This window comes from Globicephala melas, chromosome 14 (assembly GCF_963455315.2).
Source record: "Globicephala melas chromosome 14, mGloMel1.2, whole genome shotgun sequence".
NCBI classification, from domain to species: Eukaryota; Metazoa; Chordata; class Mammalia; order Artiodactyla; family Delphinidae; genus Globicephala; species Globicephala melas.
In genome coordinates this window covers 30,819,791-30,839,766 of record NC_083327.1, presented here as the reverse complement: position 1 = coordinate 30,839,766, position 19,976 = coordinate 30,819,791, and the positions used below count along the sequence as shown (strand labels likewise).

General features: G+C 43.8%; 1 protein-coding gene across 36 annotated transcripts in view; it reads left to right on the top strand.

Moving 5' to 3' along the window:
* The window catches only part of FAXC (failed axon connections homolog, metaxin like GST domain containing), a 120,186-nt gene that overhangs the window by 75,750 nt on the left and 24,460 nt on the right, over positions 1 to 19,976 (top strand). For 5 of the 36 annotated variants that reach the window (XM_070043441.1, XM_030882993.2, XM_060283389.2 and 2 more), the window contains one exon: positions 2,482 to 11,752. The exons of 1 other annotated variant lie outside the window; for it this stretch is intronic. In XM_070043441.1, the coding sequence (XP_069899542.1) occupies positions 2,482 to 2,771 (290 nt within the window). In that variant the 3' untranslated portion in view covers positions 2,772 to 11,752. Of the gene's footprint in view, positions 1 to 2,481; positions 11,753 to 18,447; positions 18,646 to 19,976 lie in introns of those variants that run through there. 30 more of the 36 variants (XR_009558712.1, XR_009558711.1, XM_060283387.1 and 27 more) reach the window with 23 other exon arrangements.

Sequence of the window (19,976 nt, the reverse complement as noted above, 5' to 3'; positions counted from 1 at the left end):
TCATCAGGAGAGAGGCAGAGTCCAGTCATGGTGAAGGGAATGGAGTCTGGAGACTGCTTGTGTCTGAATCCTGGCTCAGCCACTATATAGTTACGTGACCTTAGGCAAGTTAATTAACCTCTCTGTTGCTTCAGTTTTCCTATTACAGATGGAGATATTAATAGCTCCTGCCTCATAGGATTGTTGCCAGGACTAGGGATGGGAATTAATATAATTCAACAATAAATAAAGCACTTCAAGTAGTGCCTGGTACATAGTAAGGCCTATATACATGTGTGCTATTATTAATTTTTATTATTGCAGACTGAAGGGGTTCTAATGTCACACAGTCATGAAGGGGGCAGCTCTCCCGGAAGAAAGGTAAAGAAACAGGCTGTAGAGAGAATGGCTACAAAAGAAGTAGAGACAGTCATATATTGTGTAGATCCCACGGACATTGTGACTAGATTCTTACTTTCTGGGAATGGACCTGATTGAGGCAAACAGGGTTGTCCCCAGGGCCTGCTGTGAAGTGACCACAATTCATCTTTGATATTCCCTGCCCCCAATAGCCCCTTGCTGCTGCTTCTGCGTCTTTATCTAATTTTTGGTTACCAGCAATACCTCGTGAGGCGTTTTGTAACTGCTTCCCTGAGGGAGAAAATAAGGGAAAGTTTTGCGTGCATCTGCCCAAAAAGGAGCAATGATATTGGCTTCTTAGCTTCCGAGCGCGTACAGAAAGTGTTCGAGTTGGGGGCAATCAGAATGGACTCATATAAATGTGAGTTGAACTGTTTTGATCTGAGAAGACTGAAAATGGTGACCTGGAACCAATACAAATCCACTGGTTTACAGGATCCATGAAGCGGGGGGATTTGCCTTATTATGTTTTGTAATGGATGTATTTAAGCAGAACAGCAATCAAGTTTTGAAAAATTTTAGTGGGAAAATGCTTATAATGTTACAGGAAGTGACAGGTAATGATAATAATGACAATAAATAAATAGAAAAAAATACTGAAAGAAATCACACCAAAATGTTAATTGTGATTACCTTGGATTGGTGAGATTATAGGTGCTTTTGTTTTCTTCTTTATATATATATATATGTATTATGTATATTTATACCATTTCTATATACAGACTTCTAATTTTCCAAAATGAGCATATATTATTTTCTCTGGTAGAAAATAAAATAGAGTAGTTACAGGCTATAACCACTAGAGCTGTTGATATAGAAACAGCCTAAATGACTGTAATAGGGGATTGGAAAAAACAAAATGAAACTGTGGTACATCTGTATAATGAAGTACTATGCAATTATCAAGGTGGTCATGGAGTGAAATTAAAAGGTTTACATTATATGTTGCTAAGTGAAGAAAGTAGCATAGGAAACAGAATATATAGTAAATGCTGTATAGCAAATGTAAATGTATGTAAATGCATATATAAATATGTAAATTTCAGGAAGAGTTTAAATGAAAATGTTATGGCAAATGGGATTATTGGTAATTCTTTTATTTTTTGCTTATCTGTATTTTCTAATTTCCTGCAATAAAACATGGACTACCTACACAACAAGTGAATGTTTATATAACTTTAAAAAAAATAAACATCCAGAGAATATTCTTAGGGCAATAAAGTCCTATAAGAGACAGTGACAAATTATATACTTATGAGGAGTGTTGCCATCTGGTGGATCAAAAGCAAAAACTCACCCTCTTTCTACATTTTTCATTTGGAATTAGGAAATGAAAGCCACATACCGTGCCGTATTTCAGATGAATGTCTGGACAATTTTAGCAACTTAACGAAAATGTTCCTTTGATTCACAGGAAAGAGAAGTAGACCAACGACCAAGCCCAACGAACCCAATCGTGGGTGCACTGTTGAATTTTATTTAAAAAATAAAAAAATCTCTGTTTTACGAAATATGTTTACAGGCATGCTCGTCCATAAAGACAATTCTGAGTTACCTGTTTTATGGATGATTCAGGGCAAAATTTCCATCCTAACTTAATTTTTTTCAACTAGTTGGCGTACTGACCAGCCCATAATGACACTACAAATATTTGTGGAATGAAGGATCACTTCTGGCTGACTTAATCCAACTAACAGTTGGTGTGTTTTCATGGGCTATAAATTAATTTAGATATGAACCAGTCGAAGCACTAGTTCTCTTGATATGCAAACATAAAATGATAAAATACTTCACAAAGCCAAATGATGGTAGTTTAGCCGCCATTCTGGATAAGCTACCTCCTCTCTTCTCACCACCATCAGACTCACTCGGAAATTTCATTCAGCCCATTCACTGAATTTAACTCTTCCCACTCACCTTTCTCCTTCTGTGTATAAAAATCTAAACATTTTGACAGTGCCTCTGTGGAAAAACATGGTTAATGCCTACTCTACCCCATCCTTCTAAGTTTCCCAGAAAGCCAAGTGGCTGGTAGATTGTTGCCTTTGAGAACTAACCCTCGCTTTCCTCACCACCCTGCAGGTGAGCTGATCAATCTTGCCATGTACTGTGAGAGGATAAGGAGGAAATTCTGGCCTGAGTGGCACCATGATGATGACAACACCATCTATGAGTCCGAGGAGAGCTGTGAAGGCAGCAAAACGCATACGCCCCTGCTGGATTTCAGCTCTTACTCAAGGACAGAGACCTTTGAAGATGAGGGAGCAGAGAACAGTTTTTCCAGAACCCCAGACACGGATTTCACTGGACACTCGCTCTTTGATTCTGATGTGGACTTGGATGACTACACAGACCATGAACAGTGCAAGTGACATTCAGCCCTGCTGACCCTCCTCTGTTGGAGCTGCCATTCCCTGGGGTCAGTCCAGTTTCCCAGGTAGAAGTCCATCCGAGCTGGGAGGAGATCTTCGTGCTTGACACAGTTCTCACAAGCTAACTGGACTAGAGCAGCCTTATTTCTTTTTTGTACAAACAAGACACAGAACCATTCCGATGGCTCCATTTAAAACAAACAGGCAGAAGAAAAAGTCAGCATGGTTCCTGAAACCCACTTTTGTTTTCATTAGAAAACTAAGATGGTGTGGCAGAGCAGGTGCAAGAGCAGGTTGTCCACAGATGGTGTGTACATCAATCCCCTGCAACCCGAGGGCTTAGGTGCAAGATGGATTCTTGAACATCCTTCATCCGGCAGGGTTCAAAGTCAGGAGAGATGTCGTCAGAAGGAATGTAGGAGATAAATGTTCTATGGTGGCTGCTTGTTATTTCCTGTGTGTATATTGTATGTTGAGATATAAGTCAAATAAAATCCATAGATATTCAGTGAACACCTACTACGTGCAAAGCACTGTGCTAGGTGCTAGCCAGTATGAGTTTTATCCTACGCCCTGCCAGTGGCTAGCTGTGTGATTCTGGGCAAGTCCCTTAATTCTTGTGTGCCTCATTTCCCTCACCTGTAAAGTGGGGGTAACAATAGTCCCCACCTACCTACCTCACAGGGGTGTTGTGAGGATTCATGTGGTAACATACGGCGCTTTAAACCTCTCGGAAGAGGTGTGACATAAACACATTTTATTCTTTAACGTGCTTCGTGTGTGTGGAGATTGGAGGGCAAAGGAATTCCACATCTAGGCAACAGCGGCCACAGTCACTCGCCCAAGCGGAGCCAATGGAACACACACCAAGGCACAGTTAGGACTCTGTCATCATCCTCTTTGTGACCTTGCTTGAATCGAAATCTTTTGTTCAAAGAACCTTGGAAATGTTTCTACAGATCATCAACAGCTACAAACAGCTACTGTACGTTTGCAGAGAAGCCTTTCTTTCGTTGCCTGAACGCACACTGGTACCTTGTCCTTTGTTGATTCTGGAGTGTTAAGTTGCCTACGTTTGGTTTACTTGGGGGAATAAAGCTCAGGAATAGGATGGATTTAATAGTGGTGAAAGGGAAAGGATTTGACTGATTTTTGTAAGCAGAAGCTCGCCAACTTGTAATGTCTTTTTTGAAAACAAACCTTGCAAGATGTATTGGAAAGATGAAGTAGGAAGAGGATCATTGTAACGGGTAGCAGAGCACTTTGTGCAGTGTGGACCCTATGCAGTTTTATTAACGCAAGTTTTCTGGTGTTCTCAGCCATTGTCCGGCGAGGGGAAGGCAACGCTGAGGAAAATCTTAATGTTTCTTAAGGATTTTTCCTCCCCTCCCCGTCCTCTCTCTCCCTCCCCATAGAGCCCCTGAACTCTTGCGGTTACTGTGTTGACTGAGGCACTCCATCTCTGAAGACATAGTTTTGGTTGACTTAGAACATTTTCTAGTGAAATATGGGTTGAAGATCCTAGGGTGATGGCTGTGGATTTGGGCTTCTGACCACAACTGACTGGGGAAGGGTTATTCCTTAAGGGGTTAAAGAGGAACTTCTTAAAAGACAGCGTCTTCTGGTAAGTTCACGTACTTTACTTGAAAAAGACTCTCTTTGAATATGGTTTTGACAAAATAGTCCTAAAATGCTTTGGATTCACAAAGAAGTAAAAGGGGGAGAGTTTTTGAGGTTATTTACCATTTAAGCAACAGGGTAGGGCATATGTAACTGGGAAGAAACGCTGAAATACCCTAAGCTAGACACTTTTATTCCACAGAAAACTCAGTTGTTAATATCTTATTAAAGCCCTTCATCTTTTGAGAGGACTGTTTGATGACTAATAAGAATGTGTTGGAGGATGTATGAATGGTTAAGCCTGTTTTGTTTCCAGCATCATTTGGACTGTTCACCTCTCCTCTCTCTAGCTTAGTGTGTTGCAAGGCCAGCTGGTGGTAGTTCTGTGTGACAGGGAAGCTCCTGGCCTGAAAATGTGAATGTAGTGAACAGGTAAACTGTGGACCAATCTCCACAAAGACTGAGTTCCCCTTTCCCCACCCTCAGCTGGAAAGAGTTGTGTTTGAAATTTTGTCTACAGTTTATTCTTCCTGTATAGCACCAAGTGTACTGTATCTTCAAGCCATGAATGATTAAGTTATGAGTGTGTAGAAGTCACAGATACTTTTTATTGTGTGTTACTTGGAGGGCAAGTCCATGGAGAGCCAACATTCAAAGTGAAGTTGTAAGACCTTCATTCCTTCTTTTCAGGAGCCTCCCGCAGGGACTTGAATGGACGTTGCTGGAGTCCTGGGTACTCCCTGACAGCTCATGACCGGGTATTCAGCATTTTGTATGGGTAACTTGATTAGGAACCCTAGAGTAGACCCAGGTTTTACTTTCCCAAAGTTGGCTATGGAAACAAAATGACCAAGACAAAACCCACTGTGGAGTGGGTGACTGATGCACTCTTGATTGGGAGGCTTTAATTTTCTGCTTCATTCTAAAGCTATCCAGGTTTGAAGTGTTCTCCAAGTTGATGAACAGGTGCTACTTATAAGAAAAATAAGAAATTAGGGGATATTTTGGTCATCTGGCTTACTTGTTCAAGTTCTGTATTTCTTTTTTACTGGAAGGTAACTTAAGGAAATGTGATTTTTAATGGTAATAGATGCTTTTGGATGGACAGAAGACCCATGGGCTACCTGTTCTTTTTCTTACCTCTCACTGTAAAATTAAATTCTGCCCTTCTCTCCACTTCCCTTTGCCTCACCCCACCCCTGTCTCCACTCATCAGGATGAAGGAGCGGCATCACGCTTTGCCCTGCATAAGCCAGAGTAGATACAAGGATGATTTAAATGTACACAGAAGTAAACGATATTGTCAGAGGTTCCCATTTCTTGTTGTAACACTCATGAGTTGTGAATAGTGACACTACCAAGGCCACATGCTACCCAGATGACTGATCACAAACTTAGAGCAACTGGACTTGAATCAGAACTGCAGTCTGGTCCTCACGTGAGCCCTGCCTGTGTGCACTGAGGTATGAGGATATGTGTTTGTGAAACAACTAGGGTTCAAGGAAAGGAAGCGTTAAGGGTTATAGCCATGGGAGTCTTGCCTAGGTTATTTGAGAGAAAGTATAGACTTATAGAAATGGATAGCTGGGTCGTGGATTCACTCTAGAAAGCCATATTTATTTGGAGGACAGGCCCGGAACGGAGGTCTTTCACCTTGCCTTTTACAGGGTTCTTCCCATTACATCACCTTGACTTGGGTTCTTTTTAAAACCCACCTCCCCAAGAGGTCACTCCATGTTCATAGAACCAGCACATCCCTAGTCTCTCTCTGACAGTGCTTGGAATTCTCCACTCTTGTCCCCTGTATGTCTTCAGCCTGGTCTAGGCCAATTCAAAGGATCTTTCTTCGGTATCTACTCTGTGCAAGGCGCTGCTGGGCTCAGTGAATGATACCCAGAGGATGTCCAAGTCACCAAGACTCTTCATTCTCGGATTATATCTTTTAAGGAATCCATGCCCATATGGTCTCACACTGGATATTTAGTTACTCACTGGTGAGTTGATAGCCACCTACCCGGTGCCTGGCCCCGGGATCCACACTGGATATAGATACAGTGGTGAACAGAACAGACATGGCACCCTGGTTTTAGGGTATTCTCTTTTACCTAAGCTTCTGTGTTAGCCTCTTTTACGTGCTTAGCCACTTCCCTGATCCATTCCACTCATCACCACTAGATTAATATTTCTAAAAAGCTCTAATAGGGCACCGTATTGCTCCAGGCTGAAGTATTCCTTAGAGCCTGGTGTTCTCACCTCTTTCTTCACCTTGTTTCCTGGGGCTCCTCCACGTGGTCCGTCCAGTGCATCCAAGCTGGGCCATTTGCCATTGCCTAGACATGCCTCATGTACCTGTGCTCATGCCAGCCCTCTCCTGAAATGCCTGCCCTTCCTCTCCACTGGCGCAAGTCGTATGCACCTCACAAGGCCCAACTTGGTCAGTTCTGCAAGAAGAGGTCTCAGCTCATTATAATCTCCCCTTCCTCTAGAAACACAGCTCCCATCATTTCCTTCCCTGAAGGCTGCATGGGAAAGGTATGCCCAGAAAGTGGGCTGTACACTAGAAAGTAATGGTTTTTAATTCTTTTGTCTCCATTGATAATCTGATTCAAGTCCTATGCCCTAGTCCAAGAAAAATACGTATATGCAGATATATGAAATTTTACATGTAAGTTCAGGAGATTTAGAGACATCTTGACATTATCCGTGGATTCCTTAGGGGGTTCATGGACTGCAGGTGAAGAAGCCTTCTTCTAAAGAGTCTTTAAAAGTCACTGTTGGGGCTTCCCTGGTGGCACAGTGGTTGAGAGTCCGCCTGCCGATGCAGGGGACACGAGTTTGTGCCCCGGTCCGGGAAGATCCCACATGCCGCGGAGCGGCTGGGCCCGTGAGCCATGGCCGCTGAGCCTGCGCGTCCGGAGCCTGTGCTCCGTAACGGGAGAGGCCACAACAGTGAGAGGCCTGCGTACTGCAAAAAAAAAAAAAAAAAAAAGTCACTGTTGTTTAGTGTTTGTTCTTGCTTGCTTTTATCACAGCCAGACAGGAGACAAATTGGAATGGGATGTGCAAGCAAAAGTGATCTCTGTCATTATCCCCGCGGAGAGTGTGCTGAGTGACAGGGGAGGAGGATAAGGCCTCTCACATTAGTTGAGAAAATATCTTTGTTTTGACAAGTGTGGCATTTTGAAAGTGACAGGGTTTCGTTGTCATCGTCATTGTCATCTCCCTTCCGACCACCCAAAAAGTTGATTTCGCCAAATCAATTCAGGGCCAGGGGAGCTTCCCTTCAGCCCTGAAACCCACCACTTCTGCTGGCCGACCTGGGCTTAAGGTGGGAGAGAAGACGCTGTATTTTTCCTTACAGGAAAAAGTTCGACACAATCAGGTTGTTCTGCATTAATTAAGCAATTAATTAATTCTTAGAACAGTTGAGTGTATTTTCAATAAAAGGATGGTGCCTTTTGTTGATAGGGAACAACTCAGGTTCTTCCTCTTCTTCTTTTCCTTCCTCTTCTCCTTTCTCCTGACCCGCGCCCCCCCTTCTTCCTTTTTGTTTTCAGGGCGAAGCTCCTTTCGTATGACCCAGGATCCTTTGTTCTCCTTTATATGTAGTGCTGTTTAAGATGAACACAGACTGATGAAGGTACATCAATGACAAATACTTCTTGAGTCTAAATGCTGAACTCTGGCAACCCGTTTCTAACAGGTCCGGGATCGACGCTTGACCTTCCTTCACTTGCTTCTGGTGGCCTGGATGCAACTTGCAAAGTTCAAAAGGACCCCTTGGTGGATGGGACCCCTCCTCTGGCCGGCAAAACCCTTGCTAGTGCCAGGAGTAAATGCAAATGGATGTGAGGCTTTCCTCATTTCAATTTCTTACCAGAAATTTAGGTTTTTAGTCCCTGACTTTAAAGAATATCTTAAAGATATTTAATATTCTTTAGTCTTTAAGGTAACTGGAACCAGCAGCACATTGGCCTTGCACCTTTGAGAAGGTTACAGAGAATATGAAAAATAGCGTAAAGGGAAGCAATTCACTGTTTTGGGGCTAACAGTGTGACCTTCTCAACCATTCTGGCTCTTGCCAAAGCAAGGAACTTGCCCCCAGACCAAAGCTTCTCTGAAGCTTCTGCTGCTGGCTAGACCATTAGGATGGTCTCAGCGTTCAAGAGGATTATTGCCCCTAATTGTCAAATTTGTAGACAGTAAAGGGGACCATTGCAATAATAAGACAACTTAGGAATGTGGTCCAGCCAGCACCAGCACTCTTGATTATTTCCGTGGGGAAACAAGTTATCTAGAGCAAAAGATTAGTACAGTACTTCTGGTGTTCAGTACACAAATAATTTCAGCAATTAACTTGATGGCCTTCTTGAATATTTTTCAATTGCTGTTGTTCCTAATTACAGCTTTAAATATTTTGAAACAATTCACTAACTATAGAGCAATATATATTTATGATGATATTTCATTTTATGAAAAGTAGTATTACTAAATATGACCAATTCACCTCCTTCCCCCCATCCATTGGCAAGCATCCTTCCCCCCCCACCCCCCACCCCCGCTTTTTTTTCTGTTTTACTTTTAGCTCTAGAATAGAGTAACTTTTATTTATCTGTAAAATTTAAACCTTCTTTAGCATTAAAAAAAGAAAAGTTAACCCCATGGCTTTAAAAACAATAGGATTTAGCTCCTGAATTGTCAAGTTAATCAGCAGTGGCTAAACAGATAGCAGAGGGAATGTGATATAATTGGAGGCTAGAAAAGAGTAATGCTTTGGGTATTTACTACCTCCCTCCCTTAAAGAAATACGACAATCTATGGACTTTTCTCTTTAATAGTTGTTCAGAATTGGAAGTGTTCTCTCATATCTGCTTCTAGCCCCCAACAAGAGATCACATTTGGCTTATTAAAACATCAACGATGTCCAAATGATTGTATTTTTACCTTTAACAAATTATATCTGAAATTTTTTGCAGCAATAAGACTAAAGATAACTTTTGGAGGGATCTCTGCTTCAGTAGGGGCAACATGTTTGTGTTACTTCTGTCAAGATGATTTTACCTCGGGCTTCCCTGGTGGCACAGTGGTTGAGAGTCCGCCTGCCGATGCAGGGGACACGGGTTCGTGCCCCGGTCCGGGAAGATCCCACATGCTGCGGAGTGGCTGGGCCTGTGAGCCATGGCTGCTGGGCCTGCGTGTCCAGAGCCTGTGCTCTGCAACGGGAGGGGCCGCAATAGTGAGAGGCCCGCGTACCGGGGCGGGTGGGGGGGGGGAATTTTACCTCAAGTGATCAGTCTCACAGGATCATGCTTATTGTAAACATGTTTTTTTCCCAGCCATCTGTATCCTGCTGAGTGTCTGACAACTCCACCGTTGATGAGGGTGACGGTTCCTCGATGGTGGTGATTGAAAAGATGAGGGTCCGAGTCCTTCATCTGGTGGTATTTGAATTTCACTGAGTGGGAGGAGAGAAGGAATGATGAACAGATACTGGGGCTTCAAGCAACCACGAGGTGTGGCTGTGTTAGAGATGTGTCAGGCACACTGAACGTTTTCTGGGTGGTGGCATCTTACTAAAACCATCCAAGGGACTACGGGTTTAAATCAGAAACAAATGCAGTCTGTAGGGAAGGATTGTCTGTGAATATCCTGTTCATCTTTGTCCTGGTTTCTGGCTTGTTCTCCCGGTTTGCCCCGCCTGAGGCTGGGCCTGGGAACTGGAGGAGTGGTCCCAGTGTGTTCACTCCTTTGATTCCGGAACTTCCTTCTAGTCTCTCAGAAGTGTTTGTGGCATATAGTTGCCATTTTATGATAGAAAATGTACAGAGTATATTTGTATATTCGTTTTATAGAAGACCTTTAAATGTTTAGAGACACCCCAAAGGATCCCTATATAGGCAGTGGGCTCCAAACCTTTGTGCCACTGACCTCATCAGTAAAACTATCTGAGCATGCCCTGCAGCTTATTTATTTATAAACACACACACACACTGCTCTACGGATATGTTATATACATTAAAAACCATAGCAAACATAGAAATTTACAAAGAATAGTCTCTACTCAATAGAGTTTAGAGTATGGGGCCAGGAAGGCTTAGGCGTAGCACCCAGAATGTGGCAGTTGGTAACGTTGGTGGGAAAATGGATGTAAAATAGGCATGGACGCATGATTTTAGGTCAAGGCTATTCATTTATTCATTCAATCTTTTTTTTTTTTTTTTTTTTTTGACCATGCCGCACAGCATGCGGGATCTTAGTTCCCTGACCAGGGATGGAACCCGTGGCCCCTGCAGTGGAAGCGTGGAGTCCTAACCACTGGACCTCCAGGGAATTCCCCATTCATTCATTCTTAAAACAGGCATTTTTGGTTAGGAGAAGAAAAGAGTGAATAATTAGATATGACGTTTACAAGAGCTCTTTTAAATTCTGTTTTTGGGACCACTTGATCTAGAACGTCTTGTCAATTCCTGCAAGATTTCCCAGGACACTGATTTAAGCAAAACAAGAAAAGAAAGGAGGGGAAATATCCCCATTAATGCAGATGCTGGCTCTAATACCTGAGAATTTCTGAATCTGAAAAGCAAGTTTTGATAATTCCTGGTAATCATCATCTCACTGATTATGTGTCTTTTTTCTTTCCTTCTTTCTTTTAATAGATCTTTATTGGAGTATAATTGCTTCACAATACTTAGTTTCTGCTGTACAACAAAGTGAATCAGCCATATGCATACGTATATCCCCACATCCCCTCCTTCTTGCGTCTCCCTCCCACCCTCCCTATCCCACCCCTCTAGGTGGTCGCAAAGCACCGAGCTGACCTCTCTGTGCTATGCAGCTGCTTCCCACTAGCTATCTATTTTACATCTGGTAGTGTACATATGTCCATGCCACTCTCACTTTGTCCCAGCTTCCCCTCCCCCCACCCCGCGCCCTTTCTTCTATTTGTTTGTTACCCTGTGTCTCCAAACGTGTGGAAGATGTACAGATTTATTTTCAGATATCTGAGATAGGAAGGACCAATGTTGGTGTGATTCAAACCCACATTTCAGCTGCTAGGGGGCTGATGGGTGGACGCTGCCTGGAAAACATTTACCTGCCCCATCTGTTTTGCGAACACAATGAATAGCATCTTGCTGAACGAGGGCCTCGACGTGGAGGTGTTTATTTCTGGACCTATGAGTTACTTTAGCAGTTATTGTTAGTAGTTTACAAAGCCATATTTAAACTTGTACGCTTGACTGTAAGATAGATTGGAATTGTGCACTATGTTGATTACTGTATATAAGTGTGGAAGTTCTGTATATTTGGTCTTGATGCTGTACGTATTTGATGTGTAAATGATAACTAATGGATATGAAACAGCTGGCTGTGAATGTCTTTATTCCAATTCACTTCTCTTTCGCAAATTTGAATGTTTAAACTTTACACCCATGGGGAAAATCTGAGATTTTTGCATCTAATATACTGTTAAGTGGTGGTCTCAGATGATTGGGAGAATATTTTAGTTGTAAGGCTCTTGTATAATTAGAACAGAGGTAATGAATTTTTTAGGCATTATGACTTTCTGATAGAATTTTAAATGAATGTTTTTTAAGTAGAAAAACAGGTCTCTGGATGACATTGTCTTTACTCTCCTGCCTTTGTTTCATGTCCAGTGTTCCCGTCGGAGCCCTGTAAGGACTGATGTCCACTGGCAGAGAGAATAAAAATAGGTAGAGAGACTGGAACACGTGTGAACCTCTACTGTGGCGTCTGGGCCTGATGATAGACCAATTTTCCTTCTATATAAATATGTCTCAATTAGTTTTCCCAACTGTTCAGTGAAGTAATTCTGATTCCCATTTTGCAGATGAGGAAAGAGGCTTGGGGAGGTAAATTAGGACAACGTGGCTGAGATGCTCAAGTCATATGTATTGGGATCAGAGATTCACAGCGAGGTTTTAGAAACACAAATCTTATTACTGTTTCACACACATGTGCCTGGCAAGGAACCGCGAAGGATAGCTGGGCCTGTGGGCATTTCAGGATGGGTAGAGACATCCGGGATGTTTGAAATCTGATCTACAAATTTGACCAACTATTATTCAAATGTTAGCTTCTTACCATGTAGAGCAAATTACATTAAAATCCCCAAATCCCAAACTCCCCCAAATATGGGGATATCTATTAAGTAACAAATGAGAGAACCCCCTAATCCCACATTCTAGAGATAATGGTTTGGTTTTTATCCTTTTAGAACTGCTTTCTCTCTTGACCTATAAATCCTAACTATTCAGCTCTGCTTGTTAATAACACAGATGCCGACTGGAAATGCTTTGGGGCAAATCTACTGTATATCTACTTCTAGAACATGTGTGAGGTCTTACCCTCAAGCTTGGTGTCTGTACCTTTACGGAAGCTTCATTCTCCTTGCTTTCAGGAGGAAGGGGGTTGCTTGCCCTTCCAACGCGCAGTGTTCCCAGAAGTGTTAAGAGAAATACTTTGTGAACAGTTGTACCGAATATTGCATGAAGCCATTTTTCACATTTTTGTCCTTCTTTCCTTTTAGGGCAGAGACAGCATGGTCGGCCTCCTGTTCTCTCAGGGGCTACCTGTGTTTTTGTAGATGGTGCCACTGTCAGCACCCATTAAACGCTGCCCAGCTGGGCTGGTACTCATTAGCAACAGACTTTTAAACTCTGCCAAGGTTAAAGTAGCTTATCCTCCGGATGAAAGGGGACTTTGGAAAACAAAGAGGAAAGAGAACCACATTCCTTCCTCACGGGAATGACTGCATTGCTGCCCTGTGTGGCTAAGAGGTACCTGGTCGGTTTCAGTGATGGTGTTCTTATTGTGAAGACATGGGGGTCATCTCCGGGTGAGGGACCATCAGGGCTGGAGTTTACCTCCCTGGGTGTTTGGCCTGGGGGAGCACACTGGGTAACTCGTGCTCCGCACGTATCCAGGAAAACCCTGATAAAAACAGCATCCCAGGCAGCCTTGAAAGGGAGGAGACTTGAGGAAAGGTCTGAGTGTGGGAGACAGCAGCCCCGGGCCTCTTCCCAACCCTACTGTGTCCTCGGATTTATTGTGTGGAAGCCCGGCTGCTGCTTCTCCACCCTCACAAGGCTCCTCCAGCTTTAGCTGGTGCATTCCAAGGAAAAGAGCAGAAATTTTATGGGCTGCTCAGGGGTGTCAATTGTCCCGATTCACCGGTGGCACAAAAATGGGAAGGGGGGTAAGTGGGGAGGAAGGACTCGGGGCCAGACTGTTTGGAAAGTCATCCCTTGGGCGGTAAGGAGGGTTTCTGAGCAGGGGACTAATGTGAGGAAAGAATATTTAAATAAGATTCACTAATGACAGCCTGGATGCAGGACCAGTCAGAGAAGAGGCTGCAGCAGAGCAGCTGGACCTGATCTCAGTGGCTCAGAAAGAAGTTATGGGTGGACAATGAGGACAGGGAGGGGAAATGTGGGTGTGGGGAGAGCAGCCACCATGCACAAGGACACACTGAGAGCCCCGGATGTGGGGAGCCCCGGGGGAAGGTAACCCTGGGAGATTGGGTTCGTGATGCTGCTGCTGCCAGATATGGGAAAGATGGAGGAGGGGGAACTGATTTGAGGGAAAAGCAGCGTTTGGTGTTAGCCACCTCGAATTTGAGGAACCAGTAGGAGATGCAGGACGGGAACTTGTGAAGGGGTAAAAGTGAAAACACAGCCCCCGAAGGGATGGCTGAAGCAAACGGGCTGGAGAGAGAATCAAAATTATTGGCACCTTGCATTTGCATAATGTATATCTTTGAGATACTGTTAGAGTCAGTAACACCCGGACCGCATCACTTACCATCTTCGTTTACAAAATGAGGATCTTACAGGTTGATCTTTAAGACAGCTTCTGGCTCAAATCTCCTTTTATCCTTCCCTGAGGCTAAAAACCACTTCTCTGCCAACACTGATTCCACCTCCTGCTTTGCTGATTCTCAAGCGCTAGAGGAGTTTTTTTAACAAATCAAATAGTAATAGCTAATTAATTAATATTGATACTGTTCATATCAACTCTAACAATATAATTATAATGTAATATATAATTATTATACTATATTAATATTAATAATAGCTAATTAATTAATTAGCACCATATTAATTCCTGTGTACCAAGCGCTGTGTTCTTAGCAGTCTACTTCTACTTACTCATTTGCTGTTCACCACAACCCTGTGAGGTTCTGTCATTCATCATTATCCTCATCACCACACCTTCATCCTCGTCATCACCATCATCACCATCTCTAGTTTACAGATGAGGAAACCAAGGCAGAGAGAGGTTAAGTAACTTTCTCTAGTCTCTGCCAGGTGATCGGCAGAGCTGTGGTTTAAATGAAGAGAGTGAGTTGGAGTCCAGCTTTAACCTAAGTGTCCATCGACAGATGAATGGATAAAGAAGATGTGGCACATATATGCAATGGAATATTACTCAGCCATAAAAAGAAGGGAAATTGAGTTATTTGTAGGGAGGTGGATGCACCTAGAGTCTGTCATACAGAGTGAAGTAAGTCAGAAAGAGAAAAACAAATACCATATGCTAACACATATATATGGAATCTAAGAAAAAAAATGCTTCTGAAGAACCTAGGGGCAGGACGGGAATAAAGATGCAGACGTAGAGAATGGACTTGAGGACACGGGGAGGGGGAAGGGGAAGCTGGGACGAAGTGAGAGAGTGGTATGGACATATATCCACTACCAAACGTAAAATAGATAGCTAGTGGGAAGATAGCTAGTGGGAAGCAGCCGCATAGCACAGGGAGATCAGCTCGGTGCTTTGTGTCCACCTAGAGGGGTGGGATAGGGAGGGTGGGAGGGAGACGCAAGAAGGAGGAGACATGGGGATATATGTATATGTATAGCTGATTCACTTTGTTATACAGTAGAAACTGACACAACACTGTAAAGCAATTATACTCCAATAAAGATGTTAAAAAAAAAATCCACACTACAAAAAAAAAAAAAAAAAAAAAAGAGCCCAGCTTTGGGGACTTCCCTGGTGGTCCAGTAGTTAAGACTTCGCCTTCCAATACAGGGGATGTGGGTTCGATCCCTGGTCGGGGAGTGAGGATCCCACATGCCTTGCAGCCAAAAAAACAAAACATAAAACGGGAGCAATATTGTAACAAATTCAATAAAGACAAAAAAAGAAAGTGTAAGAAAAATAAAAAAAGAGCCCAGCTTTTACACTACCGTCTACCACTAGCTCTACAGCACGGAGGAGGAAAAGGAGGCAGAGGTATGGAAACTGGGCTAAAATGGACACAAGTGCCTCTGGTGGCAGCGACAAGGTGTTGCTCAAGAGACACCATGCCAGTTGCTTGGAGGCAGGTGGTGTGGGCAGATTGGGTGTCTGTGCCGTATGTCTTAGCATCAGTGAAGTCAACCCCTTCTCCTTAAAAGCAGCCTCCCCAAGTCACTGGGCAGCTTTTCTCTGTGAGCGGAGCCCGGGAAACTACTTAGACAGAGCCCCAAGGATTGAGCACTCGGGGAGCCCCACTGCCAAACACCTGTGGTCGTAGCTTCCTTAAACATTTGTTTTACTTCTTTGTTGCTGTTGATGGGTATTTACTCCCCAGGCAGAGCTCTGTAGCTGGCTGTAGGATGTCTTTATTTCAGGTGTTGGATAACTTTAAGGGTTTAAGGCCTGCAGCAGCTGGAGGCCCTCAGGGGAGAGGCACACTGCAGCTCTCCCCATAGCTCAGTGCGTGTAGTAAATGATCAGTAAAGGCTGGTTACAGGAACAGACAGGTTCTCAGGTAAAAGACAAATCAAACTGCAAAGAAGTATCCAAAGTTTGAGGTTTGACAAGACAGACCGTGCAAAGGCGGCCCGTAAATTACTCATAGAATGAACTGCAGGTGACTGAAATATGGGGTAGTGATTTCTGGAGGCTCAAGTGGTTTATGCAGTCCTCAGGATCCCTAGATGGAATTATAGCCCCGTAATTCAAACAGCTCCCATTTCCTTGACACACAGACACCACGCATCTGAATCCCAAATCCTGCCCATGGTTGGCACTGTCTTCTTCTGCACCCCCGCACTCTTACGTTGCCCAATAAATTCTTTTGTTAGAGTCTCTGGTGTTAGGTACATTCACCTGCTCTTTGTCTTACATTGTGTCTATGTATTATAGGATATTTAACTTATTAATGAGACTGCATACATTAAAACTCTGTGTATAGCTTTATTTGGGGGTTTTGGAAGCTTATGCCGTTTAGCTCTCAGTGTTTGCATCCTGTAGGAAGCAGAGCGAGGTGAGTGATGCATTCTTTGGATTTAGCTTGAACTCTGCACATAAAGATAGAGGGAGAAGTTCCTGGTAGGTAGGAGATGAGTCTTCTTCTTTTACGTTTTGCTCCTCCTGCTCTAACTTTTTCTTTACATTAGGAATTTGAATTCATAGTAATATGCCATTGTTCTTACCGCTATTTCCTATACTGTCTCATGAATATGTAACTAGTACCTTAAAAGCAGACATGTCAGGTACAATTATAAACTATTATTATTATTATTTTATTTTATTTTTTTGCGGTACGCTTGCCTCTCACTGTTGTGGCCTCTCCCGTTGCGGAGCACAGGCTCCGGATGCGCAGGCTCAGCGGCCATGGCTCACGGGCCCAGCCGCTCCGCGGCACGTCGGATCCTCCCGGACCGGGGCACGAACCCGTGTCCCCTGCATCGGCAGGCGGACTCTCAACCACTGCGCCACCAGGGAAGCCCCTAAATTATTATTATTTGTAATAACTGCCCCTGCAAAGCCACTCCACGGTGCTAGTATTTCCCCTAACGTTGGATGAAATTTTAGGCAAGTCTCATTGTTTCTCTGTTCACTGTTAGACAATTGAAAGCTGGGGATCCCTCCAGTCCCTCAAAACAGTTGCAGTTCTATTGTTAATATGTATAGTCAAGGACAATAATACAAATTCTGAATTGCATTTAACACTGAAGCTACTCCTCTGCTTAGCCTGAGTGTCCATCAGAAGAGGGGCATGGTCCTTTTTTTTTTTTTTTAAATAGTTGCTATTTTACACAGGGTCACCTGGGAAAGTCTTTTTATTTTATTTATTTATTTATTTATTTTTGGCTGCACTGGGTCTTCGTTGCTGTGCGTGGGCTTTCTCTAGTTGCGGCGAGTGGGGGCTACTCTTCGTTGCGGTGCACGGACTCTAGGCACGGGGGCTTTGCGGGCTTAGTAGTTGTGGCTCGCGGGCTCTAGAGCGCAGGCTCAGTAGTTGTGGCGCAGGGGCTTAGTTGCTCCGCGGCATGTGGGATCTTCCCGGACCAGGGCGTGAACCCGTGTCCCCTGCATTGGCAGGCGGATTCTTAACCACTGTACCACCAGGGAAGTCCGGGCATGGTTCTTTTATCTTCTTTATTCTATCAACTTCTCCCTCTCTCTTCCTTTCCCACCCCGTACATGCATTGGCCAGCTGCAGCTTCCGACCCTTCTAGGGATAGACCAGAGAAAGGCAGAGGAGTTTAGAGAGTTTAGAGGTCTAACTCGGCTGCCGCCAAAATGGTTGTAGATATTTGCAGGTGTTTAAAGATGACTCTCTTGTGGGCACTTTCATGGGCCCTTTGGAGGCCCCCCTAGTATCAGGAAATCTTTCACCTGGATGTTCCCATGATACAGGCAAATGCCTCTCCTCTGCTGAGCCCTTATGACTCTGCCGTTGCCCCACGGCTGGGGTTGGAATTCTAGCACTCTTCCAGAAGGCCTCGTAAGCAAAGTCTCTCTTAGATGGTTCCATCATCTCTGTCTCTCTCTGTGCTAAAATGTAGACCTCTCCACCAAAATGTTGAGCTCTCCACCAAGCCCCACTCACAAAGCCTGAGGTAACTGGAAACTTCCCCTACCCCCTTGCCCACCTCTGCTTATGTGTCTAAGACCCCACTGCAGAGTGGGATTAGTTGATGCCTACTGTCTTGGGGCCTCAGTGGAAGGTGAGGGTGCAGTCCTGTAAAATGTAGCATGTACGTGTGAATGAGAACCAGATAATTATTTTATTTTATTTTATTTTTGCGGTATGCAGGCTTCTCACTGTTGTGGACTCTCCTGTTGCAGAGCACAGGCTCCAGACACGCAGGCTCAGCGGCCATGGCTCACGGGCCCAGCCACTCCACGGCATGTGGGATCTTCCTGGACCGGGGCATGAACCCGTGTCCCCTGCATCGGCAGGCGGACTCTCAACCACTGTGCCACCAGGGAAGCCCCAGATAATTATTTTTAGGTGAGTTTAATGGTCATGAGTCTGTGAATGTCCTCCACTGATGTCCTCTCCTAAATGGGCGGCATTCTGGCGTCTCTTCTCAGGCTGGTTACGGGAGGCTCTTATCACAAGGACTCAGGGAAGTTATAATGATTTGTGTTTTTATTATGCCTGTGTATAAGATTAGGGTTAATCTAAGACTTGTCAAAAATAGTAGAAATCCATGCTTTTAAAGTCTGGGTGTTACGTGCCGTTGTGCCCCTGGTGACAGCAGGTACAACCAGGAACAAAAACCCACATTAAGGGCTGAATTTGTTAAAAAAAAAAAAAAAAGTTAAAACTTTTTGACATCTTAATGAATTATAATAACAAGATGAGTGGAAAAGATTATAAGTGCAGATGAGTTCCTAGTAAGTGAAGCCAGCATGGGCAAGAGATATCACTGGTGACCGTGGGGAAGAGTGGACTCGAGCTTCTTCTGGATGAATGGGTAGGATTCAGGCAAAAAACAGTGGAATGGGTGTTCCATTGGACTGTGGGTCTTCCAGAGTAGCACTCTATTTTATGACCCTTTCATTTTAACATCTAGCACAGAGCTGGGCACAAAATGTGTGACCATATATGTTTGTGCATAATGAACTGTGCATGTGTTGGAAATAGAGAGTAGCAGGTTGACAGTGGAAAGGTCTTGTTTTAAGTAAGTGGCAAATGAGTCTGTAGTAGATCTGTGCAAGGCCATAGAGCCTACCAAGAGGAGGACTTTGGACTTTGTGTGGGATGCAGTGAGGACTTTCCGGTGGAAGATTCGTAAGATGATGCAGGAGGATTAATCCAGCAGTAGCGTGCATTAGAAGGAAAGAGCAGGGCATCCTGTATATTTGTTCCTTCCTTTCTGTTCACATTGCTGCTCTCAACTTGAGTCCTTCTTGCTTCTTGTCAGAACTTCTTGCTCAGACACCTTTGGTGGCTCTTCCCCTTCTACAGAGTAGTCTCATCTCTTTAGCCTGCTTGTCAAGGACTTCCTGTACAGAGTTCCCCCACTATCAAAGTATGAAAACTTACATGAGCTGAAATGTTATAAAACAAAGAAGCAATTACCTTAGAACTCATCTTGCCAATGGATGCAAAAAATAAAATGAGATAAAGCCCAGATGCTCAAAGACACAGTTCAAAGTTATGGCAGCTTGATGCTGTGATGCCAAGTGTAGTTCCCAGGGAGCAACTTGGGGGAACCACCCCCCGGCACCAGCCTCTGTAACAGCTCACTGCAAAACAATCACTGGACGCTATTTTCTCTTTTCTCCTTTTTTTTTTTTTTTGTAAAAGTGAAAATCCTTTTTGGATTTCTTTTG